At 35.9% G+C, this 20,447-nt stretch overlaps 1 protein-coding gene across 2 annotated transcripts; it reads left to right on the forward strand.

Moving 5' to 3' along the window:
- The first annotated feature begins 6,524 nt into the window (after positions 1-6,524).
- LOC149065958 (uncharacterized) lies at positions 6,525-20,447 on the forward strand. Of its 2 annotated transcripts, none has more exons than XM_089253280.1 (3): positions 6,525-6,643; positions 10,330-12,602; positions 16,177-20,447. In XM_089253280.1, exons 2-3 carry the CDS (start codon positions 10,477-10,479, stop codon positions 16,400-16,402), a joined length of 2,352 nt encoding a protein of 783 aa, XP_089109406.1. In that variant the 5' UTR covers positions 6,525-6,643; positions 10,330-10,476; the 3' UTR covers positions 16,403-20,447. The 2 variants fall into 2 exon arrangements, with proteins under 2 accessions (XP_089109406.1, XP_089109407.1); XM_089253281.1 differs by lacking the exon at positions 6,525-6,643 and adding an exon at positions 7,760-7,942.

The following is a 20,447-nucleotide window of genomic DNA, read 5'->3' on the forward strand; positions in this document are numbered from 1 at the left end:
ATGAATCTTCTTCGTTGTCTATGTAGTACTCGCTATCTAACAAATCAATAATGTACATTGGCGAACGCAAAGGGGGTTAGAACCCCCCCCCCCCCATTGAGCCAAGATTATAGTGCTATTTTGCAGGAAGAACGTAAAATCCCCCTCCACCCCTCAGAAAACATTCTGAAAACCACTCTAGAGAAAATTCTGCGTACGCCTATGGTAATGTATCATCAGTTTTAAGTCTGGAAAAAGTGGAAAGGGAATTTTTATTTATAAAACACAATCACTGCGCTGAATTGTCGCTGCACTAAATTATTTCGAGCTGAATTGTCTGCACTGAACTGTCGTAGATCCATAGCTTCGGCGGTTTCGGCTCGACGTGATTTTTCTCTATGTAACCTTTAAATCCCCATAGGGTCGAATTTCAAAAATTCCTTTTTAGTGAGTCCTTACGTCATGAAATAAAACTACTCACCGAATTTCATAATTATAGCTTCAGCGGTTTCAGCTCGACGATGATGAATCAGTCAGGATATGTTATTATATATATAGATTGAAAAATATATTAATATAGACAAAATTATAATAGTTTCACACACAAACACTGATAGTTTTTCACTTCTGTTATCGTGAGCGCAGGGCCCAGTGTAGCCGCATATGTCCGTCAAACACCCCTCATCCCCCTAAAGACAGCTCTGTATGCTTGCGTGTGGGGGGGCATGACCTTAGAGGAGATATATATATGAGAAGGCAAATGCACGATTGCTTTGAGTGACGAAGACAAAGTACAATTGAACCCCGATTTAACGCCACCATTTATTTTGCAGGATTTTGACGCCATAACGAGTTTGGCGTTATATCGAATCACAGTTTAACACGTGTTTGCCCTAGAAAAGAAAAATTTGTTCATTTAAAATTTCTGGCGTTTGGAACGGGGGTTGCGAGACATTGGAGGGAGCGCTGTAACGTGGTTTCGACCGTGCATACTGTATTTGTAACCAATTTCGGCCTTGAATACAATGTAGGGTCTGATTTAGAGTGAGCAAAGTATGGGCATTTTCCCACGGCCCATGATTTTGTGGGCCTCAAAATTTAAATGACATAGATTTACTGACTTACCAAACATCTTTGACCTTGAAGTATTGCCTGAGGCTTTTATGGTCGGCGTTCAATGAGTTGCAAGGGGTTTCCGACTATTAAATCATGGTCTAGGACAGAGGTCTTCAACCTTTTTCCAGTCGCCACGCTGTTATTTTGATGGTGGCTGCCTGTGTCCACCATCAAAATAAGAAATTCAATTCGAACGTTGATCCAGTGCTCGCGAGCACGAAATCGGTCACGAGCATCGAGCAGTTTGGGTGCTTCAGGGGAGCACCATGGTGCTCGCGACCAACGGGCTGAAGATGCCTGGTCTAGGACATTTTTCTTCCAAACGTTTCGCCTACACCTGTAGCAGAATCTTCTGAGGTTAAACACCACCACCTACATAAGAAGGCCTCCGCACGAAGCTCGTGACGTCACTGAAGAAGGCCATCTCACCTATAGCCATCGGATATACTGCAGAAAAGGGTAAAGATGACGGATGCGTCGGCCTGCTATATTCAATGGATATAAATGAAATGGTCTTCTTCAGTGACGTCACGAACTTTGTGCGGAGACCTGCTTCTATAGGTGGTGTTGGGTTAAATGGACGTAGGTCTCTGCGGCAAGCGAGAACGACAAGGTACGAAGCCTATCTCGTTCATCGCGGAGACCTAATCCGTTTAACCTCAGAAAATGCCCGCCACAGATGTGGGCGAAACGTTAGGAAGAAAATGTCCTAGAGACCATGACGTAATAGTCCGGAAACCGCTTGCAAGTCATCTTTGACCTTATTCGCAGGGGGCTCAGTGATTCCTGCTTTTCCCATTGCCGCACGAAACCCGAATGTCGTGTCCTGCTACTATACGAGAGATGAATTTTTTTTTGCGGGAGGGGAGAATGAAAAATTGCCAGAAAAATATGAGAGTGAATACAACTCTCGTAGGTGAGATGAATAAATTCATATACCATACAGTGCTGGGTTGGTGGCAAAATGAAAAAAAAAGGGAAGAAAACCGTGACACACACTCTCTATTCATCCTCTAAATACATCTCTTCATATAAAATTGATTTTCTGTATGTGTGTTCCCTATACAAATCTAGAATTTTAGACCGATCTCCGCTTTTTGCATACACACTAAATACGACTGGGCTTAAACGATAGACTACTTCAGAGATCTTCAACCTTTTTCCTAATCACGAGCACTGCCTGCACCCATCAGCAAAAGAAGAGCACCCTTTCGGCAAGTTTGACATACCAATGCATGAAATCAGGATGATTTCAATCCATAAATACAATTGGTACAAGGTGTTGATGATCAAGTGCTCGCGAGAGCAAAATCGGACATAAGCATCGAGCACTCTGGGGGCTTCAGGGAGCACCATGATACACTCGGTGCTCGCGAGCAACGGGTTGAAGATACTTGCCCAAGTTGGGCTACTTTAAAAGTTCGTCAGAGCTGGGAAAAAAAATGTCCAAAATGGGCGAAAAAGTGTCAGGCAACACTTGAAGAGCTAAAGTAAAAAATTTTGTCTAATCAGCGAACGCCGTTTGAATACGGGCTTCCCTAAATCATTGAGGCTCTTGGTAAATGCCTTGCCTGCCCATGCAGAAATCAGACTCCGCGGAACTCGTCAACAACAACCTACGTAGCCAGATAACCGAGAAGCCAACTACCGGGATTTCCTTCGTTTAATCCACAGATGCAAATTTCGCTACTTTGAGATAAAAATGTCATCGTAGAGAACCGTTGATATAATATAATGTTAATCTTATGTCTAGGTAGCGTATAGTGTTTCTCAACCTTTTTGATTTCACGGACCACTGTACAGAAGGTCAATGCCTCGCGGATCCCCAGTAGTGAAAGTCGATGCTTCGCGGGGCCTCTCTAGTGTCAGAAGGTCAATTTGACGCCACTCTCCCATAAAATTCGGAATATATTGCTTTTCTATAATTCACATATCATAAAATACAGTAAAACCTAGACGAGTCGTCATTCGAGTTATCGAGAAATTATGACGTCTTAAGCGAGGTGTGCAGTCAGTTTCAATGTCAAGGACTGTGGGTGGATATATCCTATAAATTAAAAAAAATAATACAACATTTATCAAAATATGAATTAAAACTACAATATTAATAAAATTTATAGATAATAATAAAAAAACGAAGTTTGAACTTCTTAAGAAAGCGTTCTTTTGAGCGTTTAGTATCAAACTTACTGTATCATGATTGAATACACTCGTAAAGTTACGATTTATAAGCGAGTACTTTTTTAATTTATACTGATCAGAGTAAATGTTAGAATACTTAGCATTTCTCTACAACACGATTGATAAATATTAATTTTATATGTACGTGACACATTTAATTTTAGTGATTTGAATTTTTTTATCAGTAACTCATGGTACAAACATGAGGTAACCTCGAACACAGGGCCGACTTTGCACTGGAGGGGTCCCTGGGCAGGGCAAAACAGACATTAGAGAGCATTTTCAACTGGGAAAAAATGTCTGGTTTTTATCAACTTATCAACAAAGATATTTTGTTTAAATTTGAACCTCGAAATTAATGAGGGGGGGGGGGAAGGCATGCAGGAATTAGGTCTAGCTAGAACAGTCCTTAAGGCTTCAAGAACTTGTCTTTTTAGTCGGAAAATGACTTCCTCCGTGTCACTTTCTTTAACTGAGCTGTTCTGTTTTGGTATATCAGACTTTTATGGTCACTTTTGAACATATAGCAGTGTTGTTTTATCAAGCTTTTTATTCAAAGGAAGACAAAGAATTCATCTGTGTTCCTCTCTTTCTCAAACTTTTCCATAACGTCGAGTTAACCGAAATTAAAGACGAGTAACCGAGGGTTTAATAACATTTCTATCTATGATAGCTGGAAGATTCCATAGTATTGGATAGTAAACACAATTTCACAGCTCAAAATGTGTCATTCATACAATCGTAGTAAATGAAAATCAGTGAACCCCTTATAAAGTACTCACTGTGATCACGGGTTGGAAAAACACTGGTTATAGTAAAAAAATTTCATTCATCAGTAATGAAATCATAAAGAATGGAAAAGGTTGTGCGAGCATTTTTGCAGAGAAATTTTTTTACTCTATACACAGGGTGCATAGCTAACTGCCTCGAACTGCAAATTACTGGCGAACCGCTGATCCTGAAGGCGTACTTCCAGTTAGAAAACGTATCCAAATAACGTGTGGACCTCACATACGTCATTCATATTGCGAGGGGGGTCGTATAATTATGAAAATAAAAAAAAATTAACTTTTTATACGGACATCGTGTGCTCAAAAATCCCGTTGGGAAGTCGTTGCCCTCTGTCTCTCCTGAGGCCAACAAAAGAAATTCTACGTTTCTACGTTTCTTTGTCAAGGTATTTAAATTAAAAAATGGGGGGGGGGGGCATTTTCCGTTAGTTTTTACGCTGTTTTTTCCCAATTAAACATCAAATAAGACGCAGCGATGAAAAACCCGCAAGAAGAAATTCCGATGTTTTTTGACGTATAACAACACTATGTAATAAAAAAAAACTTTTCCTTTGTCCTTGGGTAAAAGTTGTTATTTCTGTGTTTACGCTTGATCCGAATAACCATGAAAATTATGATTATTTTCCTCAAACTTTGTTTTTGTGGTGAGAAGATCGATGTTTGCGAATTGGTCATTTAACATTATCTGATTGGATGACTGGAACATTGAAAATGATGGAAAAATAACTTTTCGCACAGTTAATGAAAACTGTAAATAACTTTTTCTAGACGTTTAACAGAAAATAAAATTTGAGTTAAAATAAAATTTTAAAAATAATGGGACTTTTTTCCTATCTTTGTTCCTATATACATTTCATATTCCCTTTCTTTTTGCTCCCAAAAATAATTTTCATGATATTTTCGATGTGGTCTCCCTTATACATTATAGATTCGATAATTCTTTGGTGAAGGTACTTTTTTTCGGTAACCCCACTTATGCTTTCTTTGAATTTTCCTAGATGAGCGGGGAGGATGCGATGTGTCATGGTGAAACATTGGATATTCTATATTTGTATAGATTTTCATGTTTTTACACAAGCTCAAGATGGTTTTTGGTCCAACGTTTACCTAAGAACCCGAACAGATATATCTCAAGCTTCTTTATCGGCCTTTTGACTTTTTTGGGAAGTTCTTTGTATTATACCCTCTTTACTGGACTTACAGTACATATGACGCATCGCATCCTCCACGCTCACCTCGAAAAGCTCAAAGAAAGCATGTGTGCTTACCCAAAAGAGCACTTTTCACCAAAGAATTCTCGACTTGGAGCATGCGTATATAAGGGGAAACATATCGAAAATATTTTGAAGATTATTTTTGGGAGCTGAAACGTGAAATCAGAATGAAGAGTGGAAAAGTCCCATTATTTTTTAAATTTAAAATTTTATTTCCTGTCAAACGTCTAATTACGTGACATATTTTAAAAGTTATATTTACAATTTTTAAAACTATTATCAGTGCGGAAAGTTCTTTTTTTTTACGTGAATATGTCTTTCAAATCACCTGACGATACTGGGAGAATTCACACAAAGTTGCGTGACGGAATTCTTTGAACACTCATATCGCAGGAAGTACGCAACGCAAGTCAAAAGCAATGGTATCGTCAGATGCACATTGCGAAGGTGCATTCAATGATATTACGTACTCTGGTTTCAATATTCCGTCCCGTCTGAACCAGGCCCACTGCTCTGATTCATAAAAAATGGTTTTCCGCTATACCTCGAACAGTTCACAACGAAAATAGATGACATTGGTATCATTTGTTCAGTACGATTTGAAGGCACAATAGCGTATTCATGCCAAAACTTGCGGCCGTGTCTATCACACAGCATACGAATATACCCCAAATTATTTTTTTTGTTTTCAATATTCCAGTCACCCACTCAGCCAATGGTAAATGACCAATTTATAAATATGGATCCCCTCACCACAAAACAAAATTTGAAACATAAAAAATTATTGTATTCAGTCATTTTAAGCTGCAAACCATTGGGAAATATAGGCTTTTAACAGAGGACAAAATTCGTGTTATATAGTGAAATTCACTGATAAGATACGCAGCGTATCTTACACGGGAAAATAGGACAATATAACTTTTGAAGCACCCTGTACAATAAATGCCCTTTCACTTTTCACAAGCAAGGAAAGATATTCCATAAATTGTGCTCCTTTCGACGCAGAATTTGGAAAAGAAAAAACGACAAAAGGAGTAGAAAAACGAAACAAAAAAAAAAGACCAAATAGGAAAGAGACCAGAAAAATATTAATAATGAAAAAGTAATAATAATCCCTCTTTTTTTCCTATTTTTTCTTTTCCGCTAGCATGGGGATATTTCATCGTCAGAGTGGGGATTTTCCTCCTCCTGCTGCGTAGGGGAAAAGGGACGTCAAAAATAATAAAAAAATCCCTAAAACCTCATTCTTGTATCACCATCGAGCGGAGCAGCGCGTTGTTGTCCCTACCACGTCAATCAGACTTACTTTTATTTTTACTTGTGTGTGTGTGTGTGCATCGATGTAGAGGAAATTATATATAAGTACGTATAACATTTTCTCTAGCCTTTTTTTTATTTTTAATATAATATTCGAATAATATTTTAATTATTATCGCGAATCATCGCATTTGTATTTGATTCATAATGAGATCTCATTATGGTCACGGAACTGATCTTGTTGAGGTTATGTATGTAGATGTGAATTTTTTTTTTCTTTTTACTGTTGTTATTGTTGTGGCTATAAAGTTAGAGATCGTTTTTGTTTGTTACTTTCTTAACAATCGGATGTCATTCATGTTCGTAGTACTCGAGAAACTCGATTCGCCATTCCGATCTTTGTGTTATTGAGAAAATTCTAGGGTAAAATTATTTTGATCTCTTCTATGGAAGAAAAGAGTATTTGGATATAGAATTATGCTAAAGATCGGGAATTTTCTCGTGGCTTTCAATGACTGTATTGTCTATTATAATGAATTGATTGTGTGCTTTGTTTAGGGGACAAAAATAATTTTTTAATTGTTCTTGACTTTGAAAATTAGATCTTAATATAATTATGTCTGTCAGATTTAAATCAAACATTATAGAAATTCTACTACAAAATCTCTACAAAATTCTTAGGCATGGAACCAACCGAGTATATTGGTTTGGAGATGTTGGCATAAATTTCTAGTTTTGTGTTCACCTTAGACTAATTTATAAATCACACAGAAAATTTCAGGAGCCAATCTCTCAATACCAATTTTTTAAGTTGCTTTGATCTGATACCTGGGATTTATATCATCTTCTTTACTAACATTGTTCTACTATAAGCTACATATTTCAATCTTAAAACTGTGATGTTTTGGGCTATTAAAGACAATTTTTGACTCTAAAAACTAATAGGCCTACTTCAATCTAGCTTTGATCATTTTAGCGTGTCTACTATCATGGCCAAAAATTTCTAACTAAGAGAATTGCAAATAATTCCCTGTAGCCTATTCTCAAAGCTCTTATACAAAGATTTAAACTCAAAAAATTAACTTGCGATGGACAATAATTGAAAGGCATAAGGCCAGGTGAAAAATGATAAAAGAAGTTGCAGTAAGAATTTTTCTTAATTTTTTTCAGGGATTATGAATAGAAAGATGAATATCTTGGAAACTTATTCAAAAATTCAAAACACTTTTAGTAAATTTTTTTTTCTGATTATCAGTGTAATTTAGTTGGAAAAACTGTAAGGCTGCTTGTCTTTTCTCACGGTACTTACCTTATTTTCATATCCTAAATGGCATTTTCACGAGCTTCTCAAGTTATTCAACATGGTTTTTTTCAGCAAAGTTCAGTTCATAAAGATGTAACAAGGTAAGAGACTATTTCTTATGGAAAAAAGGTAATATCCCTGTTTTAAAACAGTGTAAATTGTGTTCTTGAGAAATTGCATAGAATTATATAAATAAGCATGTCTAAAAAATATACTGGTTAATAATTTCTTGAAGAATGGCAAATGTTATTGTGGTCATAAAAATACAATTAGGCCATCTTCTTCAACAGATTAGCAGAGAAGAATAGCAATAATTCAAGATGTGAACAAGAAAATATCGGCAGAGAAAATTTCAAGCAATTTAGACCAGTAGAAATGTAAACAGTAGAGAATTTAGAAATATCCACAGTAGAGGATTAGGAGGTTTGCATACAGTAGTGGGTTCAAAATTAAAGGCTGCCCTGACCATCTTTTATGAGAATACACAGTGATGAGATTGGATTTCGCTAAAAACATTCAATTTTAAAAGGGATATATACATTTGAAATTAAAAATAGTTTTTATATGAAAAGACTACATTTTTTTTACCATTAACCTGTTTAAAATTGAATGCTTTTTCCAAATAATTTCTTAAGAATTTGAGTTTTTAAATTTTAATTCTCATGAATATTTGAAGGAAGTGAATATAAAAAAAATAAATTTCATGAAATAAAATTTTTCAGCAGTTTTTAATAGCTTTCTAAATGTGTGTACACAAACACACACATTAAACAAAATACTGTATACAACAAATATATTATATGTTACATAAATGTGATAAATCAGTAATTATTCATAATTACCAAGTTTTAGAAAATTTGATAAATTTTCATTGCATTTATCACTTTTACCGGTGATTATGAATAATTCTCAAATGGAGTTGGTAAGTTTGATAAATATGGGAGAAATCATGCAGAAATATCACTTTATTTCAACAACAGTTCTGCCCGTATGAGATGCGTGCACTACGCATATTTTGCCATAAAAATTAAATTAAATTGAAATTTCCAAGGCCTAGTTCATGTTGGCTTTTGTTGAATTCATGACCAACATTACCGATCAAATTCATCATTCTAGACGGAAGTTCGAGCATAATATCAGAAAAATTTAAGTAATTGTTTGACGATTTATCATACCAATCAATAAGAGCTGGGGATTATACATAATCTCCGGTAAAAAGTGATAAAAATGAAATGAAATTTATCAAACTTACCAAAATGGTTGGCAATTATGTATAACCAATTATTATGCATAGTAATCGGTTACATAATTGCCAACAAATTGATAATATATGTGGACCGGATGTGTATATATATAATAATTAACAGTATGTGAGACATATAATGTGTAACCTCTTTTTTTTGCTCCAAAGTTACACATATGTGAATCTCCATTTATAAGGTAATAAATGGTTTTTATAATGATTCCTTTTTTCCAGTTAACACCTGAGGTACACATATGGCCTTAACTCAGATGGTCCTAATAGATAGACTCGAATTAATTTTCTTTTTAAGGGCATTTTGACATACAATGAACACAAATCAATAATTTTTTTTGTAGTAGTTTTTTGGCTCAGGCGTGAAGAGGGTATATAAGCCTACTACTATTTTTAGAAGTAGTTATATATTATTATGCAAAACTGTCATTGTCTGTGGGGTGGGTGAGTTATCATTACATTCTTTTTAGATAAGAGATTCAAAAATATTTGTCATAAATTCCTCATTCTGAAAAGCATATTTTGTTCAAGTTGTGAGAAACTCGAATGAACTCACTAGCTTGCCAAATCTTGCAGAGACCTATATTTCGGTTAAAACTTTATAAAACTCATTACTTCAATTATTTACTACCAAAAAATTATATTAAAACATGTAATAATGACTCGTGACATTTGAATTTTCCCAAAACATAGAACTTTAATTAAACTAAATCTAAAATGGAATCGTTGAAAACTGAAACTACAACAAAGTCCATTGAATTGCCAATTTAATATTCTAATTTTTAATTTATAACAAGGAAAATGAGCAAAAATTTACTCAATTGTGAAAGTACACTGGTCCTTCTTTCCTAAACCGTCCAGAACATCCAAAAGCTGTGCAAGTGGTGATCATTCTAATCAAAAATAAGACAGCAAGTGAAAATCGTCAATCAAACAGCCATAAGGAAAGCATTGTGAGCGAGGTTCCCTGACCTGTCTTTTGACCCGCAAGTCACGTGACTCCAATCCTTTCCTCAAATTGTAACCCTTTGCGCTTCCTCTATGCACTATTATTACTCTTTGGTTCTAACTAGCAAGAATGGTTTATGAGGATATAAATCAGTTATATTAAAATACAGTTTTAAAAAAATTGATCAGACTGTTTAAGTTATGTCAAGAATGCAAATGTATTTAGTGATATAATTATTCAAAAATGCAGGCTATGTTTTAATTATTGTAATTTTTTTAATTTAGGAAGCTATGAACAAAGAACAAAGAATTTATTGCAATTCATAAGCTGAGTACTTTTGGAAAAATGTGCTGCACATAGGCAAAAAAAATAAAAAACATCCAAGAAGTAACTACAAGATACATACATGATGCTGTTAGCATGGAAGTACCATGGCTGATGATAAATTTGATGATAAGGTAGCAGAAGATGAGTTCAGCTTGGCTAAGGTGAAAGAAGAAAAACTTGATCCAAAGGAAACAACCCACGCTGACACTTCAGATCATGACAAAGATGTACTGTTGTGTGAACCTATTTCTGCAGAATCTGATGTCAGATCTCAAGCCAGTTCTCCAGAGCCATCATCATCGGATGACGAGGAGGCTTTGTCTCCTAGAAGTGCAATTTTATTCCACTATTCGGACTCGGATACTGAGCCAGATCCGTCTTCCTTACCAGTCGACCATGCAAGTTCACATGGCTCATTCGGATGGGCGGTGATAGGAGATATTCAATTCCCATATCTGAAGCGCAACGGAGAAGGTTTCGTGGCTGTGCGTATGGTCGAAAGCAAAATCATTGGCACCTACATCAGTATTCTTCCATGGACCGTGTTCGCATGCACCAATATAAGAAGCTATTATGTGACACCGAGTGAAGCTAATTTGCTAAATGAAATCAATAGTTTCCATTGCGAGTATTTCTTTGGTTATGGAGTTTACTCTGAACAAGATGTTGTTGTCTCTTTAGAAGACACTGCTTGGTTCTATGAATTCCTAGAGAGCTGCCGAGCAAAAATACAGCCAGAAAGTACAAATTCATATTTTAAAGAAAAATGCGGATTCATCACGATTAATTGTTCACCGATCCCATATGTAAGGAAAGGAACACATAAGTTCATATTGTATAACATGGTTTATCAGGAAGGCATTTCAGCATCGTGTACAGAAATTATGTCTGAGTGGGATTTCGCTTATTTTCGATTTTTGAGTTTGGTTACAAATATCGATCAAAGATTTTTGAAAGTTGGTGCAACTTTGTGTGCTGTTGACGATCTTGAAGGACTGGATGAGGCTAAAACTGTGGAAGAATGGTGGCCAACAGCACCTTTTCCATGCCAAACCGATAAGCCAGATAAAACATTGTCTTCCCATCTAGTTTTACCAGGGTACGAAGACGATATACAGTCTGTTAAATCCAAAACCAACAAAGACGAAGAATATGCAGAAGATCTCAATGAGATTCAGAAATTTAACAAAACCATGGAGTTTGATTGGTCTTCGTCCTTCAAAGATTCATCTACAGCTGATGAGGATAGTTCGAAAAGAGCTGATTTATTTCCATCATCGTTAGAGAGTTTGTTATCATCTGCATCTTCAGAAAAACCAAATTTCTTGATGGACAAAGAAGTTTTATCGAGTCCATTGACCGGAGGACCAGACTCTCGTATCAGAAGTAGACTTAGCTCGCTTGCAACAAGCAGGCCCAGACCCTACCCACCACCTCCACCTCTTGTGAGAATTCAACAAGATTCTGGTTTTAATATTCCTCTGAGGCAGATTCCTGATGATGGTGATAAAAGTTGTCAGCAGCCTGCACCATATTCGTGTTCAAATCCACAGATGATGTCTTCTGGGTGCATGTCCTGGACACCCCCTGATTGGATGTCGAAAGATAGTGAACAGATCAAGGAAAGTGTTTCTACTGATCCAGTTGCTAGTTTGGGCAGCGAATCTTGGACTGCTGTACCTACGAGTTGCCACGTAACAACATCTGGCTCCTTCAGTTACGTGCAAAGTAACAGCAGCGAGAAAAATGTTAGAGAAGGTTTTGATGCTACTCACTATGCCATGTTTCGAGAAGACAGACACAGTGGTTTTTACAGAGGGAGTCCACGATCAGCAACGAGCACTGGCACTCCCCATCATTACCCAACTCCGCCGCAGTCTTCTCCAATGCCTCATGTTGATTTCCATCCCCTATCTGCGTTGGCAGACTTTTTTGGCACAGCACCTCGCAGTATCATCGGACTGTGCAGTCCGCCACCATCTCCAGATGTGAGAAATGCAATATCAGTAAGTCCTAGGGGTAGCAGCAGTGATATTCCACATTCGATCCGTCTTGCCGAGATTCAGTGCTGCTACCTCTTAGCCACAAACACTGAACCGTTCAATTTCAGATCTGAGTTGGTCGTGCCGATTTCTGAAGTGGTCAACAAGTTCCTTAAAGGCAAATCAGTGCATTCCTGCCAAGTCACTCTAGAAAGTGATTTCGGGTTCAAGCTGTATGATTGCACCAGGTAAACATGCTCAATTCCTCTTTCATTATCCATTGCCATCTGGTTTCTTTTTTTTACTTTAGAGCTAGCTGGGCTTGACGAATCGAGTCCAACTTTTCTAGGACTTGGTGACGTCTTTCTGTGGCAGACAAGCCAACATAAACTTGAAAAATTTTAGGTCCCCATCCCCTAAAGTAGAATATTCCAGAAACTGCTATGTATGTTGCATCACAATCTGGGGAAGATTTTCAAGGAAAGAGTAGCAATCATTCCCAGTCAGCTAAGGGCTCGTTGCAGAAAAATGTAAAACAGTCTGCTTTGAGGCCAATTTCTAAGTTTGTCTGGGATTTTTCATGCCACTGGCAGTACACAATTAGAGTAACGCTACAAACGAGTATCATTATTGAAAAAACTGAAATGGCAAAACAATCTTACATAAGGCTTGGCATGGATTTTTATCGCCAATTAGCAGGCATCACTATAAATAACCAATACCAAATAGCAAAATAAAACCCTGTCTTTCTCAAACTGAACGGCACAACCATTGGTTACATTTAGTTCTTGACAGGTGCAGATCTAGTGCAATGTGTTAGGAGGAGTGACTTATTGTGTAGGTTTGTTGGGTTAACCCATATTTTATAAGATAGACCAATTTCCCCCATACTATTCACCTGGGCGGGACAAATCCCAGGTGCCAAGGCAACTTGAAAAATTAGTATTGGTGCCTAGAATTTTTTGTGTGGGATCGTTAAACAACATTTTGTGTGGGAGTTTGAAAACAACATAAAATTTTCAGAACTTATTTTAGCACGTCCACTAGCATGAAAAGGGATAAAAAAAGGTTATTTTAAACTATTTTTTTTCTTGGAGAAAAATATGCTTGGCTCCTGAGAAATTTGGCTGGCGCCTAAATTTTTCTTCAATTTGTAAAGCAATATTATCAACCTCTAGGTAGGAAGAATTTGATCCCCCAAAATCCATGCCTACTTCTCAATGTCTCTCCACCTAGAGGTATCTTAAGAAATCTTCGGAGGCCTTTAGTCCCAGTTTCATATATTTTGGGAGGTGGGGGGAATCAAAAAAATCATACATTTTTTCCATAAATGCATGATGTTGAAAAAATATTAATCCAAAAAAAAACCATGTAGACACAATTAAATGCAAAATAGCACATAAATTAATGAAAATGTCAAATTAACGAGAATCCAGTACAGGAAAAATAATTTTGAATTAATGAAAGAAATAATTTCAAAACTAATGAAAAGTAAGAAGACACCAACGAATAAGGCAAATACATGAAAATAAAAAGTCCTAATGCAGTCCTATTTTCGTGAATTTGCCTTATTCGTCGGTGTCTTCTTAATATTCTTGGACAAAGTTGATCAACTCTTCTAATGAAAAGTAGGCCGTAATGAAATTGTCTGAGAACAAATTAAAATTTAGAATTCAATTTAAAACAAGAAAAAATAATTGAAAGAAATAATTTTCCAGAATTGATGGAAGCTCAGAATGAATGAAAGAAATAATTCCAGAATACCATACTTGAAGCTTGATACATATTTTTCCACTTCTACCACTGTAGGTATGGGCTTCCCCAAAACATAGGGCTCGATGGACGTAACCCATGGAGGAAAGAATAACAGGAGGTGACATCAGGAATGAAAATTAAAGCCGCTGTGGCAACCCTATGGGCTGACGAGTAAGCCCAAACAAACCACTCTTTTCCCTATACTTAACATGTGTTTTGCCGGATCGAATTCTTTTAAAATATTAATAACTAAATAAATTTAACCGCTATGACTGTTTAATGCATCTTCAGGTAATCTACATGATCCAATAAAGGGGAAAAATAAAATCTCATCCTTATATAAGGGGTTGTTATATTTTTAATTTATTTTTGAAAAAGGGGAAGATCACTTTTCACTCTCGACTCATCATAAGTTTTTAGTTCAGTGCTTCAATTTATTTTAAAAATTTTATGCATCACATTAATGTCTATGGGAATATGATTAATTAAAATAATATGAAGTTGCAATAAAATGCAATTTCATAATTTTTTTCTTTTAACTGTTTATCTTGCCTTTTTGTTTCGTTCATCATTATGATAGATCCGGGACATTTCGAAAGTGTTTCATGCCCGTGGGTGCTTGTCTTAAGCTTTACATGAGGAATTTTTATTTCTGAATCAGTTCTGAGGTGCTCGAGCACCTTCTGACAGGGCCGTAGCTAGGATTTTTGCCACCTGGGGCGATTCAGCCGTCCGGGGCAAACAGCATTTTGCCGCCCCCACGCCTCAAAGTACTGGAAGTGCTCGAACGTCGTCCGCCACTGTGTATTTATGGTTTTGCTGCCTGTAGGCTGTACAAATTTCGCCACCCTTCTTCTGTTCCACTCTCATATTCTTAAATACGTATTACTGGAAATATATGCCGCCCATCCGAACTTTCCTCTATGTAGACGTAGTATTGAGAAAAAAATAAAAAACTTTTTTTACGAGCCGCGATAAGTCATCTCTCTGGCCTATAGTATTTAGAAAAATAATCTGGGCTGTTTTTTTTTCTTCGAAAATTTGACAAAAAAGTTTCGAATTGAATTTAAAATCTAAAATTGTGTCTGTGTCTGAGTTTTTACCTGGAATGGAGAAATACATATTTCTACAATATTTTAATATAAACAGCTGAAAGGCATTATATATATATGCTAATGTTTTGCATACATAATGTTTTTCGCAAAAAAAGTCAGATTTTTTCAAACACCGCTTGTTCAAGTGTCTTTAAACATTGTCTTTCTCTCAGCACTGAGGTGTTACATACTTTGGCATAATTTTTTTTAAATTGAAATGCCGAGAAGAAATTTTGTGGCACAAGATATGGGTAAATTTTGGTTATTTTTGCAAAAGGTTTTATGTTGTTGAAGTTAATATTCGAAAACAAATAACAACTAAAGTTGTAAAAGCTCTCGTTCATTTGTATAAATATATCCAAAGAATTTGAGGGAAAAAAATCGAGTTCCTAAAGTGAATAGTAAATTTTTAAATGATTTTTAAAAACGGGAATGTTTCTCATAGGAAAGCATGGGAAGCCACGGTTTGTTTGGGCTTACTTGGTCCCTTTAATAGAGCGATCACTGGCTTCATCTGGCAACCCAGATTCCTCATGCTTTCTCAAGGGAGGCGCTGGTCGCGTCACCTCCTGTTATTCTTTCCTCCATGGACATAACCTCACCTGTCGCACACACAGGACAACTCTGGGGATATCCTAAACTACTATAGATATATAGCTTTCATCGCTCAAAATTTGTGGATGGGAAAAAAATTGCCAAATTACAGCATGCCTTAAAATAGAACTTTTAACCCTTTAAGTAGTTTTTGAAACTTTCCTGATCCGCATTATAACTGCCTCATTGGAAATAGAAGCATGTTAAGAAACCTAGATATTTCGGGATGTCCGAAATAAAGCAGATCAAGTTTGACGAGATATCTTGGGATTGCCACTGTAAGGGTTAAACAGGGTGACCTTCCTGTCAAAATTATGGTGATTCCATTTCTGAACAAAAAATATACTAATTCATGATGTTGTTGTTCCCTCTCCTATAGGTTACAGCAGGAAGCCTATGCTCAACATTATGTATCAGTTGAATTAGGAAGCAAATTGGTATCAGTGACAGACTTGAAGAGCTGCATAAATAAGCTGAGAGAAGATCACGAAGCTGAGAAGAAGAACAAAGAAGATGAAGAAAGAAATCTCAAATCCTCGACTACCAATGAAAACGATCCTACAGATTTAGTGTTCAAAAAATGGTGCGATGATGGAGATATTTGAACCAATGAACTTCCAGCAGTGGGAGTGAAGATGTTTCTTTTTTTCAGTAGTATTATGTTCATAGTTATTTGATAAACATTGAGAGATTTACAGAGAGAAAGAGCATCACTGTGCATTATTGAAATCCCCTAATTATACTGTTATTTATTACATTTTTCGCTTTATGTTGTGTTGCTGTTTGAAAATTGAGGGAGAAAAGTTACCATTTGATTCACAACCTCTTCCCCACCTTTTTTTCATATGTAATGCAACACACTAATCTCAGTCTTTAAAACAGTAAGGGCCTTACTAGAACAGTTTCTCATACTGACCACAACCTCTGACTTATGCTGACTTATTTTTTTTTCTGCGGAATAACAGAGTAAAGATTTGATAACCAACCCAAGTGAGATTTCTGTACACATGGTTATATACAGGGTAGGAGGAAAAGCCACGACACATTTTAAAAATTAATAAAAATTCACCCAATTAACGTAAAAAGTGCAGTTTCCAAAATGCTTATCATAAAGTAGAACTTTTTCGGATAAATTAAAAAAATATATATATATATATTCCAACATTTCACTCACAGATGGTGCTGTGCCACAAAAAACTTGACATAACGCATAAAATTTAATACAAACACATTTGGTGCATAATTAATGCTTAGTACGTTTCAAAATGCATGAACCTAACATATTTCAATATATGAGCACCCTCTGTATAACTCGGGCTACATTTAAACGATTCCCAATTTCAACCCCAGTATCTGCTAACATCGATTGTGAAAGAGTTTCAATCACTTCCGTGATTCTTGTCTTCAGTTCCTTTATGTTGGCCTAAACTTAGTCTTTGATATATCACCACAAGAAGAAATGAAAGGGGTTTAAATCTGGAGACCGAGTTATTGTGATTTTTTTTTTTTTTGAATGGCAATAACAGATTTGATTCGAAAATACTAACCTACACGGTTCGTTCTTTCACTGGGTGAGTCTTTTCTTGAATGACTGTATCAGATATAGAAGCTGGGTGTGTTTTTTGCATGGGGAAACAGGACACTAGCTTGGGGCCCACAAATTTTCAGAGCCCCAAATTGGCTACCTTTTGTATTTTAGGCATAGCCCACATGCTCCCTACCCCTGCATACGCCTCTGACTCAAAGAAGACTATACATAAGGAAACTCCCAAAATTCATACTTGCCCAGGGCCTGAACGTAATAGGAACAGTCCCTGATCAGAAGACAGTGTTTTTCAGATTGTATTTCATTGTGCTTATCCCTGGTGTTTAGCGACAAGATGCGAACAAGCATGCCAAAATGCAAAACAGTTTATTCCTTCATCCTGAAAAATAAGGTTTGTGAATTTTGTTGACCTGTGTTGTGCTATATACACTATTTATGTGTTATGTTCTGTGACTAAAATTTGTAAAAAAAATTCAGTTTATGAAAAAAAACTCTGCCAGTGCCATCTATGTGTGCGAGTGAAATTGTAATTTTTTTTAATTTATCAAAAAAATAACTATGCTATGATAAGTATATTAGTGTAAACCACACTTTTTTTTCTGTTGCCAATCAGTAGAATCGTGACAAGGCATTTCTGAACCCCTAGGTGCCATCACACACTGATAGGGAATCACAGCCCTATTAATACATTTAGCATAATGTTATCCCCAAAATATCGTATAGCACACTAGGATGCAGCCACACACCTTTTTGGAGGAATCACGGTATTATAACAATATTTATGCAAGTTTGAAAGTGCTTGTTTGGCCACATCATGTTGCAGGTTGGACACCCCTGATCCATACCTTAACATGCATTCAATAATATTTTTTCGGATAGGCCAGGGATTCTCAAACTTTCTATATTTTCGATATGCACTCGGTAATGAATTTAGTGTTAGAAAAACTGCATGGCACCCTATATCATCACTACAGTATGGTTGGGAATCGCTCTTCTTCCTATGTAATTTTATTCTCTAAACATCTCATGGGACCTATTAAGTACAACATTTGGAAATGAGGTAGACAGTGATATTAGACATCATATTTGCTATACATAATGTAGAGTACTTGATATGTACCAAATTTTATTTTATATGTCTTCATCTTTTCCTTTGGCATATGGTCCCAAGTTCCGTTTTTATTTGTTGCAAACTTTCTTTTATTTTTTATATATTTTTCAGACTGCATTTATGATGAAAAAAAAATCGACGCTTGACTTCATATGCATATTTTTTATTTTTATTAATCTCTTCCATTCAGAAATCACTGAAGGATCAATTTTCAATCAGTAGTTTTGTGTCATGTGATTACTATTTTATGATTTTATTTATTTCCAATATTGATCAATTCATTACTATTAATCTAGTCTTTTTTCTACCTCGCATACTGTCTCATTCGATTCCCCCTCTATATTTTTCCTTTCCCCCAGCGTTATATGGTTTTTCCTTCAATATACTCGAAATGACTCTGATTTTTACAGGATGCAACATGCGAATAATTGCAGCAATAAGAACCAAATTATTCGTCGGATTCATACTATGCAACTTTGTATATATAAATACAGAGTACCTGAAGATGTGATGACATATATATGCATGAAAAATATATGCCAGCAAAATGCAAAATATAAGTACAAAACTAATGATATTGCTTGAAATGTGAACAAAAAAAGGGGGATCAATAGGGATCCTCTTCAAGAATGAATACAAAATGTGAAACGACATGAAAAAAAATTATATTTTTTTTATGCTTTTTCTTAAAATGTCAAATTATATCGTTTTCCATTCATAGAGATTTATTTACATTTATGAGTAACATTACTCTATGTATTTTTTTTTTTAGTTCTGCTTGTCGAATACAAAAACTTTCAATGCTTAATTTATTGCTTGTAAGGACTGAGCATTTATCATAGTCAACAAATTGTCCATGTGAGATTACTGCCGCTTGGTTACGACAAAAAACAGCATGCACGTTTGTATGTTATGAAAGAGGAACAAGGTGGGGAAACCAACCTTTTTCCAGGATAAATTTAGTTTGCGCGTCATATAGAATGACACAATATATAGCATACCTGCCAACTTGGGAGAATGAGAATTAAGTTTTTGCGTGGATCCAGATTCCATGCAAAAATAAATATAAGTGATTTTTGCAAAAATATGACATCACCATGTCATTACTACTTTAACAGGACATACAGACTTGATGGGACAAATGGTCAAAGCAGATTCAAGTCCTTTTGTCAATTTAGGAATACAGGTATTCCTGGCATGCTGGTCTCCCCTCACTGTTTCCTGACATGCAAGGGAATACAGTATACACACATACCTTCCAGTAGGCACCAATTTGTTAGAAATTCCCCAGAGGAATATTAATGAGGTGCTTGTATGGTTTAATGGTTGTGGTAAAACAACATGCTTTTGTGGTGGGTCTTTGGCACCTTTTTTTTGTTGTACCCTCTATGTCAGAAAAGATTCTGACAAGAGCCAAGCGGATATCAAACTCTTGAAAACTTAGAACATCATTTCAAATATTGTTGCATTCAAGTATTTGATTTCTCAGTGCCAAATGACTAATACCCAGTGTTCACTAATTGTCATCGGTTCTCCCTGCACATACTGCAAACCGTCAAAAGACAATGGGAGCAGTTACAAGATTCACCATTTCAATAATATGCCTGACTGAATACTATTATCATAGCAAGCTAAAACCGGCCAGTAAACCACTGAAAATCTGTTGACTAAAGCATTTTACATGCATTATTTGAATTTGGTGATCAGTTACAGTTCTATTGAATTTGTAGATTCATAAAAAAAAATTTATGACTATTCTTGACTTTTTCTTTTCGACGGCATTATAGAATAAATGGGAGTTTCCCCACCACAAAATACATTACACTTTGTTTTGTTTTTTTTCGTCAAATGTATTTTAAACCAGAGTTGCTTTGATTATAAAATTAAGTTTAGTGTGTCTGTGTATATTTAATATATACATTACATTGTGGAAAATCTGTATATAAATGTGTCTCAAGTTGGGAAATGTGAGTTTAATAAAGGATTACGTTGA

The sequence above is a fragment of the Pholcus phalangioides genome, unplaced genomic scaffold (genome assembly GCF_987345545.1).
Source record: "Pholcus phalangioides strain wild (caught in Gottingen) unplaced genomic scaffold, Ppha-v1.0 ptg000036l_1, whole genome shotgun sequence".
NCBI classification, from domain to species: domain Eukaryota; kingdom Metazoa; phylum Arthropoda; class Arachnida; order Araneae; family Pholcidae; genus Pholcus; species Pholcus phalangioides.

Coding starts and splice junctions, on each gene's coding strand:
- LOC149065958 (XM_089253280.1), top strand. CDS start 10,477: ATGGCTGATGATAAATTTGATGATAAGGTAGCAGAAGATGAGTTCAGC. Junction 12,603..16,176: donor AAGCTGTATGATTGCACCAG/GTAAACATGCTC, acceptor CCTCTCCTATAG/GTTACAGCAGGAAGCCTATG.